The sequence below is a fragment of the Symphalangus syndactylus genome, chromosome 19 (genome assembly GCF_028878055.3).
Source record: "Symphalangus syndactylus isolate Jambi chromosome 19, NHGRI_mSymSyn1-v2.1_pri, whole genome shotgun sequence".
In the NCBI taxonomy this organism is placed as follows: domain Eukaryota; kingdom Metazoa; phylum Chordata; class Mammalia; order Primates; family Hylobatidae; genus Symphalangus; species Symphalangus syndactylus.
In genome coordinates, this window is record NC_072434.2 from 21,976,253 (window position 1) to 21,989,989 (window position 13,737).

Sequence of the window (13,737 nt, forward strand, 5' to 3'; positions counted from 1 at the left end):
TGAGACAGTTATTAGACACAAAGGCGTGGGAAGTTATGCAGTCTGGCTGAATGTGACTAGGGGAGACACTTCTTCCCAGCTGGAGATGTGGAGGGAGGTTATCTACAGAGTAGGCGGTAGCAGTTACTGGAAAAATGCAAACATGTCATGCATATGCACCTCGGATGCATTGAGATTCTTCACTTGACAGTGACACATCCACAAGGTGTGAAATCTAAAGGCTGCTTTTGTGACTCAGCCAGAGTGGGTGGCAGTTGAATTCAGCCAGTTGGGTTCAACTATGGGGTTACCTCAGAGAGTGGAGTCAGTTAACCTCTTTGAGGCCTCTGTGACATCTGACCCTGCCTTGCTTTGGTCAGAACAGTGCATCCCTCTAGTAACTTGAATCATAGATTGATTTTGCCCTTTTCTCTAAAGTTTAGCTCCTGCTTGTAACACCCCATGAGGGCTGCAGCACAGAGGGGAAACTGAGGCCCAGCTCACACTGAGCTACATGGTGAACATGAAGATCTGACCTCCTTACCTCTGGACAGCAGCCCCAGTTTGCTCATCTGTCCACATCCTGCTCCCACCTGGCTGCCAGCCTTCTGAGGGGCCCGGCAGGAGCAGATAGGTGACGGGAGCCTCTTCTGTCCTCTAGGTGTGCAACAGGTGAGGCCTGGCAGGAGATCCTACTGGCCTGCAGCTATGGGAAGCTGTGTGACCCAGAGTCGGACTATGCCCCAGGGGAGGAGTACACATGTGGCACCAACTTTGCATACTACTACTTCATCAGCTTCTACATGCTCTGTGCCTTCCTGGTGAGACGCTGAGGGCCTGCAAGGCAGGGAGAGGGCTTTGATAAGCTGAGGCATGGGAGAGCCTGCCTGCTCCTTCCTGGCCAGCTTCCACCTCTCCTGGGATTCATCTCGGGGACACAGGAGGCTCTAGTTAGGTTGTCCCCCGTTCTGGTCATCCTGAGTATGGCTTTGTTTCCTGGGTGCTTTTTCATACTCCAGAGAGGTTGCCAAAAGTTCTTACTTTTTTTATTGTTTTGGTTAGCACTCATCAAAAGGAATTAAGCAAGGCCAGAGGGCACTGTCTGTGCAAGAGCACAGAGACATGACAGAGCATTGCTGCGTGTGATGTGGGTGGTTCAGAAGGGCTAGAACCAAGGGCATAGGTAGTGAGACGTTGTGGGCCAGTGGACACTTCCCGGCTCCCCCACCCTAATCCTGTACCACCTGCCTTTCTGTGTTGGGACCCCTTGGTTCTTCTCTTGTAGGTCATCAACCTCTTTGTGGCTGTCATCATGGACAATTTTGACTACCTCACCCGGGACTGGTCCATCCTGGGCCCTCATCACCTGGATGAGTTCAAGGCCATCTGGGCAGAGTATGACCCAGAGGCTAAGTGAGTCCAATCTGTAGGCTCTGTGCTGGGCCCTCCATCCTAGACCCTTCCTACCGTCTCACAGGGAGTCACTCTCCAGTTTATTCAGTATGCGTGGGCTTCTCCTTCCCCCTTCATTTATCTGAGGTCTCAGGTCAGAGAATCTGAGTCTCTCCAGGTTGGAAGGGATCCTACAGCTTTCCAGGGTGGAAACACCTTGACTTTATTGAGAAATGGTCATCCAGCTCCTGCTTGAACACTCCTAGGAGTAGGAGGCTCTATACCTCACCAGATACTCTAGACCTCAAATCAAAGTGCGTCCTCTGACCAGCAGAATCTGAGCTTGATTAAAATGCAGAGCCCCAGGCCCCTTCCAGACTGACTAAATGTAACTCTTGCATTGCTCTGAACCTGAGCCTTGGGACATTCGTACGCATTTAAAGCTTGGAGAGCACAGCTCTCTTACTTTCCTTACCAATAGGAAATAGGCATCTCCCGATGGTCTCGGTCTCAGATGAGGAAACTGAGGTTCAGAGAGGTTAAGTAAGTTGCCCCAGGCCATGCAACTAGTAAGAGATGGTGCCAAGATTCAATGCAGGTCTGTTTGGTGCCTTTAGCAACCATGCTTTAAAGTGGCTCCATCAACAGGAGCCAAACCTACTTGCCTCTACCAGCCACCCACAAGTCTTCACTCAGCCCTCTGGAGATAGGCGGGGAATGTTTCATCTCTTTTTCATCGCCCATCAAAGGAAAGAGGAAGCCAGTAGGACCTTCCAAAATGATTTTTCTCAGGCAACACTCACAAGCTGCTCTTGCCACACTTGTCTTTTGATCTGACCTCCCTGGTTGTTCTGTTTTATGTCTATTCTGGGAGTCATGGTGCCATGAAAATGTGGTTTCCAGCTCTGGACCAGCCTCTGGAAGTGGGCTTCCACCTCCCTTGATCTATACCCACTACTTCTATTAATATAGCCCAAGAGCCCCTATTAACTTGACCAAAACCTAAGAAAGATCCTGATGGGGAAAATGAGGTCTGGATTCCAGATCTGGAGATCCCATATCTGAGGGAATGACCCAAAAGAGAGATCCTATTTGGGGGTACCCATTTTGTAGACAACAGTTAATCCTACCATTGTCTCTTCTTTTACAAGGGAGCTGGGCTCCCACTTCCTAAACACAGTTGGAAAATAAGGAAATGCTCCCGTTTCCTGGCTTTCTTTCCCTTTGCCCATCCTCTGAGCAGAAAGGTTCTGGCGGCAGAGGAGGGTACCAGGTACACAAGTCTGTGTGTCCTCCTGCAGGGGGAGAATCAAACACCTGGACGTGGTGACCCTGCTGAGAAGGATTCAGCCTCCTCTGGGCTTTGGGAAGTTCTGCCCACATCGGGTAGCTTGTAAGGTAACCAGAGCTGCCAGGGATGGGTAGCCCCAGGGAGGGGAAGAGTCACTGAGGCACAGGGAAGCCGGTGAGGACCTGATGGAGTAAAGCATTTTAGAGCCGGGATCTCCTGGGTCCCCAAGTTCCTCCAGGAGGAACTGAAGTCTCAGCAATGTCACCCAACTCATCATTCTGTCCCCTCATAAAGGATGTCCTAGTCAGCTGACACCCCCGGCCCTCATGTCCCATCCCCTCCCGGCCCACAGACCGGGTGAGGATGACTTGCCAAGCTTGGCCTGGTCCCAGCTCAGCAGCAAGCCACTGCCTCTCCCTGCACAGCGGCTGGTGGGCATGAACATGCCCCTGAACAGCGACGGCACAGTCACCTTCAATGCCACACTCTTCGCCCTGGTCCGCACAGCACTCAAGATCAAGACGGAAGGTGAGAGGGCCTTCCAATGTGAGCCCCCTCCTTTCTCCCAGAGGCTGTTTCTGGCACAGATTCTCAGAGCTCAAGATTGCTCTCAAGAACTGTGGGAAGAAGTAGAGGGAGGACCCCAGGTCATGGGCACAAAGTCCCCATGCCCCTCAGGGCTCAGAGGGAGCCTGAGGGTTTTCTGCAGGGCAAAGATCATCAAGAGTCTGTTCCCACATTCCTCAGCTGTGTCTGGGGGCCAGAGAAGGGCCACTGCGAGCAGAGGGGTCAGGGGTGCCCTGCAGTTTGGCTGTGAGCAGGAGCAGAGGAGGTTCTCAGGCAGCACTGGGCAGGCTGACGGGAGTGCACATTCGACTCCACTAAACCTGCAGGTCTTCACCTACTGGGAAGGCAGGCATGGTGGGAGCAGGGGAAGGAATCAGGGTGGGGTCTTAGTATTGTCTCTGAGCCCTTGCTCAGGGCTCCCACTGTATCAAGCTCAAGTCTCCAGCTGTATCAGGTCCATCCCCACATGGGGACCACTCCAGGAGTTTGAGACAACCTCAGGGTAAGCTTCATTAGGATGGCAAGATGAGGAAGGCCAGGAGTCAGGAAGGAGCCGGTTAGAGCTGCAGAAAGCCTGCCTGGGAGTATTTGGGACAGACCACAGTGCCTGGGGAATTGAAAGATTTTGGAAGAAGAGCAGGAGATGACAACCTGTAAAATCAACCACTCTGGGCACTGGAAGCCAAGGCCTGTGGGGAGAAAGTACATAACCCAAGAGTTGGGCTGCCTCAGGGGGACAGCGATGCCCTCCCACCATTGCCAGTACCCAGCAAGGCAGCTGCCGCAAAACTCAGCCAATGTTTCTTAGTAAATGACTGGCTGTCTCAGAGGTTCAGAAAGAACTGGGTGGCCTTGTCAAGTGCAGTTGGTGTGATCTGGATAACTTTTGCCTTTCTCCTGCTCCAGGTAACTTTGAGCAGGCCAACGAGGAGCTGAGGGCCATCATCAAGAAGATCTGGAAGAGAACCAGCATGAAGCTCTTGGACCAGGTCATCCCTCCAATAGGAGGTAGGTGCTACTTTGGGGGACCAGAGTCCAGAAGCAGCCAAGGAATGGGAGTGGGGAGCTTCTCCAAGGAGCCCCGTGGGAATCTGAGAGTGGACCAGATCCTCCATAAATGCCTTAGGTAGATCCCACGGGCATCCAACCTCAGGATGGAAAGTGCCCAGTGACCAAGTCAGCAAGACAAGGGATTGCTCACATGACCGAGCCTGGCTACAGCTGGCTCCCACTCTGAATCCAGTGTCAGATTCCCACCAGCCCTCAGGGCATCTCTTGTTGGCTCCTCTGCAGATGATGAGGTGACAGTGGGGAAGTTCTACGCCACATTCCTCATCCAGGAGCACTTTCGGAAGTTCATGAAACGCCAGGAGGAGTATTATGGCTATCGGCCCAAGAAGGACATTGTACAGATCCAGGTAAGCCCAATCCAGGTACGTTCCAAGTGGCTCCCCCACTGAGCCAGGTCTGCAGACTCTAGTTATCCTTCCATGTCCTTGAGGGGCCAATGATGGAGACACAGAGGGAAAAAGGAAGCCTAGAGGAGTGAAAAAATGTCAAGACAGTTCTGGATAGTCCACGATTGAAGATGTTTCAACCTCAAAAAAAGAACCGGGGCACTTCATCTCTGGGTGATAAGACCAAAGAAAATAGGATTCGTTCGAAGGAGAGACAAGTTAGATAAGAACAGTGGTCTCTAGGCCAGGCACAGTGGCTCACACCTATAATCCCAGCACTTTGGGAGGCCAAGGTGGGCAGGTCACTTGAGGTCAGGAGTTCAAGACCAGCCTGGCCAACACGGTGAAACCCCATCTCTACCAAAAATACAAAAATTAGTTGGGTGTGGTGGCATGTGCCCAGCTACTCAGGAGGCTGAGGCATGAGAATCGCTTGACCATGGAAGCGGAGGTTGCAGTGAACTGAGATTGAGACACTGAACCTCAGCCTGGGCGACAGAGTAAGACTGTGTCTCAAATGAAAAAAAAAAAAGAACAGTTCTCTCTAAAGAAAGGCAATCCTTGAAGGGCTCTTAAAATGTTCCACTGGGTATGGGTCCAGGTGTGGCGGCTCACACCTGTAATCCCAGCACTTTGGGAGGCCAAGAAGGGCGGATCACTTGAGGTCAGGAGTTTGAGACCAGCCTGGGCAAGATGGTGGAACCCCATCTCTACTAAAAATACAAAATTAGCTGGGCATGGTGGCATACGCTTGTAATCCCAGCTCTTTGGGAGGTTGAGGCGGGAGGATCACTGGAACCCGGGAGGCAGAGGTTGCAGTGAGGCAAGATTGCACCACTGCACTCTAGCAAGGGTGACAGAGTAAGACTCCATCTCAAAAGATAAATAGATAAATACATACATAAATAAATAAATATGTCCCATTGGGTATGAAAAGAAAACTTTAGAACTTTTTGTTTTATCTTATCTGGTTTTATTTCTATTTTTGTGTTCATTGTAATGCACATAATTTATAAACCTCCCAATACACATGCATTTGAGCTGTGCTCAAAAATTTATTTCAATGGCTATTTTTATTTTGAAATAATCTCATACTTTTAAAAAGTTGCAAGTATAATATAAAACCTTTTTTTTTTTCTGAACCATTTGAGAGTAACTCCAAAATGATGTTCCATCATCCAAAAACACTTTAAGGCATATTTCAAGGCATTATGTGTATTCAAGGCAAAATGTGTATTACAAGGGCGTTATCCTGCATAATTCTTCTACATAACCGCAACATAACCACCAAAATCAGGAAATTAACACTGATGCTTTTTTTTTTTTTTTTTTTTTGAGACAGAGTCTCGCTCTGTCACCCAGGCTGGAGTGCAGAGGCATGATCTTGGCTCACTGCAACCTCTGCCTCCCGGGTTCAAGCCATTCTCATTCCTTAGCTTCCTGAGTAGCTGGGATTACAGGCACACACCACCACACCAGGCTACTTTTTGTATTTTTAGTAGAGATGGGATTTCGCTATGCTGGCCAGGCTGGTCTCAAACTCCTGACCTCAAGTGATCTGCCTGCCTCGGCTTCTCAAAGTGCTGGGATTACAGACGTGAGTCATCATGCCAGGCTAATACATTACTACATTCTAATCCTCAGACCCCATTCGAATTTGCTGTCCCAATAAATGTCCTTTGTAGCAAAAGGATCTAATCCAGAATCACACAGTGCATTGAGTTGCCTTATCTCTTTAATCTCTTCCATCTGGAAGAGTTCATCAGTCTTTCCCTGACACGATCTTGACACTTTTGAAGACTGCAGGTCAGTGTGTCCCTCAATTGGGGTTTGTCTGATTACTAGGACATGCATCTTGGATAAGAATGCCACAGAAATGATGCTGTGTTCTCATTACAAGCTATTAGGTGACACCAGTCTTGACTTGTCCCATTACTGGTGATATTAACTTTGATCAACTATATATATATGACATATCCAATCAATAGAGATCACTAATCTAGAAGACTGTATTGAGTAGGAACACTTCTCAACCTGGAAGCCTGGGAAGGGCATGAAATTTCCACCCATGGGGTCAAGAGATGACTCAATGGGAACAATTAAGGTGTGGGCTATCCCAGAGGCCAGAGCAGGACCTGGTGGCCTCTCAGGTACCTGAGACATTCAATAACCCAAGAGGGAGAGTGCCGCCTAGGCTGGGGCTTTGGGAGAGCCCTGGGTACAGTGATAAGAAACAAGTAAGCCATAGGAAGTGGTTCTAGCCAGGCACGGTGGCTCATGCCTGAAATCCCAGGACTTTGGGAGGCCAAGTGGGTGGATCACAAGGTCAGGAGTTTGAGACCAGCCTAGCCAACATGGTGAAACCCCATCTCTACTAAAAATATAAGCATTAGCAGGGCATGGTGGCACATGCCTGTAATCCCAGCTACTCAGGAGGCTGAGGCAGGAGAATCACTTGAACCTGGGAGGTGGAGGTTGCAGTGAGCTCAGATTGTGCCACTGCACTCCAACCTGGGCAACAGAGCGAGACTCTGTCTCAAAAAAAAAAAAAAAAAAGTGCTTCTGGTCTCCTCTCCTGGGCTGGAGAGATAACTGAGTCCCTTTATCATCCCCAGGCAGGACTTCGGACCATTGAGGAAGAGGCAGCCCCCGAGATCCGTCGCACCGTCTCAGGAGACCTGGCTGCTGAGGAGGAACTGGAGAGAGCCATGGTGGAGGCTGCAATGGAAGAGGGAATATTCCGGGTGAGGGAGACCCAGGAGCACCCCTAGTGGTCTAGACACCATGAGTGGCAGTGTCTCACAGAGAGGAGGGCCAGGAGCCCGGCCACACGAGAGGGGGACGTGGGAGCTGAAGATACCCCTCTCCGTCTCTCCACTTCACCACCCACCTCTCCTGGGACTCAGAATCAATGACCTGATCTACTAGAGGTGTCAAATGCAGCACACTCTTTCCTGCCTTTCCCTACCAAATCTCACCCCTTCCCTTTCCTCCCCACAAACCCTAGGCAACGACCCATCTCCCAGAGGCCCTCCAGGATCAAACGCCCTGCCGGGCTCCACTGAGGCCAGTCCTCCATCCTTAGCTCTGTCTGGTGTTTCTTGTAACACTTTATTGCTGGAAGGTCTTTAATGACACCTAGTTAGGTCTTTTTGGGTTATTCATGAGGAAATAGTGGCCCACAGAGATCATGTGAAATGTCCAATACCACCTAGTAAATCAGTTTCAGAGAGGGGACTAGAACCCAGTGCTGCAGGCTCCCGATTCAGCCCCCTCTCCCCTACACCACACTTCTCTTCTGTGTGCCTGTGTCCCCTATATACCTCCTTAGGTGTGTGCTGTCTACTCCATCAAATGAAGAACTTTCTAAGGTTGGGAATTCCCTTCTTTTGATCTCACCACTCAGTCCATCCTCCTTTGGCCTTATAAGATTTGTCTCCCAATACTATTGCTTGTTCCCAATACCACTGTCCCAGAGTGACAGCTCCCCATGCCCTCCCTGCTGTCATCACTTAGTCACTGCTCTTCTCCTTGCCCCTAGAGGACTGGAGGCCTGTTTGGCCAGGTGGACAACTTCCTGGAAAGGACCAACTCCCTGCCCCCCGTCATGGCCAATCAGAGACCCCTCCAGTTTGCCGAGATAGAGATGGAAGAGATGGAGTCACCTGTCTTCTTGGAGGACTTCCCACAAGATCCACGCACCAACCCCCTGGCTCGTGCCAATATCAACAACGCCAATGCCAATGTCGCCTGTGGCAACAGCAACCATAGCAACAGCCAGGTGTTTTCCAGGTAGCGGCGGCCACTGCCATCCCTGGGTGTAGAAGTACTGGGAGGACAATGTTAGCAGGTTCCAGGTTGGATTGGAAGAGGGTACCCCAAATTTGTAGGGTGTCTTTTGCTTGCCTTTTTGCCCCAATCCATCCTGAACCTTAATGTAAGAGGCCAACCTGGACGGCAGAGGCTTCTTTGGCCAGCAGGGGGAAGCCTCACATCACGTCAGTATTGGCCCCAATGCTGAGAGGTTCTTTTATTCCGTCGGCTTCAGCAAGTCTAGGAGCTGAGACGTATTGAATGAACACACGATAGGTTAGGAGAGGATCTTCGGTGGTAGCACATACCACAAAAGACTGTGGACAATAAGGTTCCATCACTGGATTTAGGTTCCAAGGAGATCCCGCTGTGCTGGGTGGCTCCCATCTCACCAACCTTAGGCTGTAGACTAAATATAATCTGTGATTACGTAAGTGTCATGAAAAACAGCAGGATGAGGGGGAGAGCTTCTCAGCAATCATAACTTAGGGGCTAGGCTCAGGCAGAGCTTCTGTTCTAGACAGGAGGTCAGCTGATTGGAGGCCTCTTCGGCCTGGAAAGGCTAAGTCCCAGGCCTCAGGAATAAGCAGGACAGGGCAGCAGCCAGGCCCTTCTCATGGCCAGGGCTGCCTGCACCCCTTCCAGTCACAGACCCCTTAAATTTAGCCCACAAGCCTTGAAGGGTGCATGCACCTTTTTGGGTCACCATGGTGCAAGATGACGTGGAAATACAGAAGCATCAGCCCTGGGCCCTGCCCTGAAGGGGGTTGTAGTCTTGTTTGATATGTTATGTGATATGATTGGGACCAAATAATCACAGAGGCAGGGCGTGGTGGCTCATGCCTGTAATCCCAGCATTTTGGGAGGCCTAGGCAGGTGGATCACTTCAGGTCAGAAGTTCGAGACCAGCCTGGCCAACATGGTGAAACCCCGTCTCTACTAAAAACACACAAAAAATTAGTCAGGTGTGGTGGTGCATGCCTGAAATCTCAGCTACTCAGGAGGCTGAGGCAGAAGAATCTCTTGAACTCAAGAGGTGGAGGTTGCAGTAAGCCAATTGTGCTACTGCACTCCAGCCTGGGAGACAGAACAAGACTCTGTCTCAAAAAAACAAAACAAAACAAAACAAACAAACAAAAAACACGAAATAATAACAGAGATTTAGTGTCCTGAGAGTGTAGAGGGGGTATGGATCACCATGGGCTGGAAAGTCCTAGAATGATTCTCAGCGTTAGCTGTACATTAGATAATCCAGGGAGCTTCTGCAAATCCCAATGCCTGGGCCTCACCACAGATGTTGGGTGTGGGACACAGCCACCACTCACCTTTGAGCTCCTCAGGTGATCCTATGTGTGGCTGAGATGGAGAAGCAGGGTTCCAGAGGCTGGGAGGCTGCAGCTGGGCCTTGGAAGATGAACAGAATGTAGAAAGGGTAGAGGGAGCAACTGAGCAAAGGAGTGGAGTCAGGAATGCACTGGACTCCTTCCTCCTAGAGAGTCAGGGCTGGCTGGGGCACAGTGGTGGCAGCATCAGCCCTAGAGTCACGGCTACTACACTAGGTTGGCCTTGTACAGGCTCTGAGGGAAAAGGATGTTTGGGGCCAGAGAGGCAGGGATGCCAAAAGAGCTAGCAGCCTTCTCTGGTTCACCCAGCCTTGCTTCCATTTCAGTGTCCACTATGAAAGGGAGTTCCCAGAAGAGACAGAGACGCCTGCTACCAGAGGACGAGCCCTTGGCCAACCCTGCAGGGCCCTGGGTCAGTCCCTTCTGTGCATCTAAGAAGCTTGAGTCTTCTCCCAGAGGAGTCCGGGAAGCCCCACTCTTTTCTTAGAGTCTGGGAACTTGGCTGGGAGGGCTGGCTTGGGAGCCTGTTACAATGGCAATCATCTGGGCCCTGGAATGAGAAAACCATCAGGACCAGCTACTTGTCCAGGTGGGGAAGCAGGGCACCATCTAGGTGGCTGAGTGAGGTGGAAGGGGGAAAGCCCGTGCATGCTAAAGGGCCCTCTGCAGGCCTCCCAGGAAACTCCCCCAGCCCCCTACACCATCCCCAGCGCAGGAGTCCCCACACTGCCCCAGGTCCCTGGAAGGGCAGCCCCTGGACACACTGACGTCTTGACTCTGGGGCCCTTCTGCAAATGATCTTGTAGTCTAGTATGTCCTAGGCTGCTGTGTGACAGTAGGAGCCCCAAAGATGCTGGGGGCTAGTGGCAATAAGGATACTGCTGTGTTCCCCAACACACATTCACTTTAATGTGCACACACCCAGGGACCACAGAGGACCAGCTTGGCCAGAGACTCTGGCCCTTATCCCCTCTCCCAAACCTTCAAGAACAGCGACCAGGGCCAGTAAAGTTGGGGCAGCCCTGCCTGGCCTGGAGTTGATTGGGCCTCATCATGTGTCCACCCTCTAAGACACCTTCTGCAGCCCTGGGAATCTCAGAGCACTCACAGCGTGTGGCTAGCCGGCCAAGCGAGCCTCTGTTGACTCGGGGCTCCTGGCAGGAGTCAGCAGCCCCTCTTATCCTTGTCCCTTCTTGCCCACAGGACCCCACAGCAAACCCTGTGTGGAGATGCTGAAGGGACTGCTGACCCAGAGGGCAATGCCAAGAGGCCAGGCACCTCCTGCCCCCTGCCAGGTAACAGTGGCAGAGGCCTGGGAGCAAACTCCATACAGAGACCCTGCCTGGCCTGATACCTGAAGTGGGATCATGGCAGGGGAAGGCTGTGGCAGCAGTGTGTCCAATAGTGCAGAAGGGATGGGATCCCTCCATCCTCCCCTTTCTGTGGATCCTGGTTGAGCTGCCTTCAGATGATCTGGAATTTTGCTCATTGGTGGACTCCAGCACCCCCGTGGGGGTCTTTGCTTTTGTGCATTTGGAACAGTGCCCCAGGGTGGAGTCCCCCATGCCTGAGGACAGAAAGAGCTCCACATCAGGGTCTCTGCATGAGGAGACGCCCCACAGCAGGAGCGCTGGGGAGAATACTTCCAGGTGCTCAGCACCAGCTACAGCCCTGCTGATCCAAGAGGTGAGCCGGGGGCTGGGTCACAGCAGTGACTGCATTGAGTGGTGGCCCTGTGATGGCCTGGCATGGAGAGAGGGTAGGGCCAACAGAGGCAGGTCCCCAAAGGTGGATCCCCAGGAAGACCCCACCCAGCCTACTCTCTTCCCTGCAGGCTCTGGTTCGAGGGGGCCTGGGCACCTTGGCGGCTGATGCAAATTTCATCATGGCAACAGGCCAGGCCCTGGCAGATGCCTGCCAAATGGAACCAGAGGAAGTGGAGGTCATGGCAACAGAGCTACTGAAAGGACGAGAGGCCTCAGAAGGCATGGCCAGCTCCCTGGGATGCCTGAACCTCGGGTCCTCCCTGGGCAGCCTCGACCAGCACCAGGGCTCCCAGGAGACCCTTATTCCTCCCAGGCTGTGATGCCCACACAGCATCAGCATGGGCTTAGAGCTGGCATAACCAATGGGGGTGGGGAGGTTGCTGGGGTGGAGAAGGGCTAGCCCACCACAGCAGCCTCCCTCCCTCTCAGCAGCTAGATGCATGACCTGAGGCGGGGTGGTCAGGAACAACCTCAAAAAGTGCAGAGGAAGTAGCTGGACAGGCCCTGCCCCTCACCAGCAAGAGGCATGATTGGATGGAGCTTCTAATGTCATTCAGAAAGGCCTGGTCAGTGCCTGTGTCTGTCTGGCCTAGGGCCACTCCCATCTGCAGGACATTAAAATTTCCAGGCCTGTGACACTGGCAACTGGCCTCTGCTTGTCCAGTTTTTTGGATTCTTCTACACTCGTGTTTCTCCCTCCCCCAGTCCCCTCCCCAGGACCCCTGCCCATGGGCTTGGGAGACTGGGCTGTGGAGAAAGACAGAGGGGCCATCTGGATTATTTTTCTGCGTGAGGCAGAGAGGGACCTGTTGTGGGTTCTCCTGAAGTCCACAGCCAAGTCCACTGACTGGGACAAAGCAGCCCCAGAAAGGACTGGTGGCCTCAGAAGCAGCCGCACACCCTAGGTCACACCATGGCTAAACATCTTCAAAGCTACGACCGTGTTGCATTGGTCAGAGTCCACTGCCAACACAGGCTTTCGGAGCCCTCAACTGCCCCCTGTTTATTGACTTGAATATCAAAGATCTACATTCTCCAGGGCTCCTCTTAGCCACACCAAGTAACGATGAGTAACAGTAGCTACTATTTACCAAGTGCCTCCTGCATGCCACCTACACACCTGCTCTCACACCAGGGGCTGCAATACATTATGTTTACAAAGCACCTTCATGTACAATATTCATTTTATTGCCACCACAACCATGCAAAGTAGGTGTGAAATCCAAGTTAAAGATGAAGCAATGGAGGCATGGAGAGGTGATGGGACAGCCCTGGGGTGCACAGCCAGAGGCGAGGTCAGGACTCTGCACCGGGCCCTCCGTGTCCCCACAGCATCCTTCCACCTTCACTGGACTCTTTGCTCTTCTCGCCATTCCGTCATTAAGCCTGTGCCAAGTGCTTGCTCTGTGGCTGTTGCTGTGGAAACCACGCTGGCCTCCCCGTGCAGCCTCCTGGCGAACCCCCAGTCAGCTTCTGGGCTTCTCAGCTGGCCCTGGGGTATCAGTCATGCAGGGCAGGGACGCTCACACTCTCAATGCACTGTACGTCCCTGCCCCCAGTCTCAGCAGGGCCCCAGTGCTTCCTAGTCCCTGTCAGTGCAGCAATCTCAACGCCCTTCTCTCCTCAAACCCCAACACCAGCAGCTAGCTTTGCTCCCTTCTCCACAAAAAAATAGAAGCTACCAGAAGGTTTCTCCCTCAGATCCTGTCCCCACACTGATGAACCCACCTGTTTCTGCTGTCTCATTCTCCTCCTTCCCTTCTGACCCAGTGGAAGCCAGTTCTCTCCTGCCAGCTGCTCAGATTCTACCCCAGCCCTTATGCCCTCTCTCTGCCTCTCCACAGGCCTCTTCTAGCTGCATGGAACACATTCCATGTGCCTCCCTCTTAGCAGCCTGACCCTGCAGCCATCCTATTTCCCTATTTCTGTCTCTCTCTCTGTTTTTCCATTCATCCGTCCATCCATCCATCCATCCATTCATCCACCCATCCATCATCTATGATCTATCTTTTTTTTTTAGACAGAGTCTCACTCTGGCACCCAGGCTAGAGTGCAATGGCATGAACTCAGCTCACTGCAACCTCAATCTTTTGGGTTCAAGTGATTCTCCTCCCTCAGCTTCCCGAGTA

The 13,737-nt window shown here is 52.1% G+C and overlaps 1 protein-coding gene across 1 annotated transcript in view; it reads left to right on the forward strand.

Moving 5' to 3' along the window:
- The window catches only part of CACNA1S (calcium voltage-gated channel subunit alpha1 S), a 72,904-nt gene extending 60,651 nt beyond the window's left edge, over window positions 1–12,253 (forward strand). Inside the window, exons 33-44 of the mRNA XM_055233618.1 lie at window positions 641–800; window positions 1,265–1,392; window positions 2,673–2,769; window positions 3,088–3,190; window positions 4,136–4,237; window positions 4,523–4,647; window positions 7,302–7,430; window positions 8,228–8,478; window positions 10,169–10,254; window positions 11,046–11,137; window positions 11,385–11,528; window positions 11,677–12,253. Of these exons, the coding sequence (XP_055089593.1) occupies window positions 641–800; window positions 1,265–1,392; window positions 2,673–2,769; window positions 3,088–3,190; window positions 4,136–4,237; window positions 4,523–4,647; window positions 7,302–7,430; window positions 8,228–8,478; window positions 10,169–10,254; window positions 11,046–11,137; window positions 11,385–11,528; window positions 11,677–11,928 (1,669 nt within the window). The 3' untranslated portion in view covers window positions 11,929–12,253. The remainder of the gene's footprint in view (window positions 1–640; window positions 801–1,264; window positions 1,393–2,672; window positions 2,770–3,087; window positions 3,191–4,135; window positions 4,238–4,522; window positions 4,648–7,301; window positions 7,431–8,227; window positions 8,479–10,168; window positions 10,255–11,045; window positions 11,138–11,384; window positions 11,529–11,676) is intronic.
- The last annotated feature ends 1,484 nt before the right edge of the window (window positions 12,254–13,737 follow it).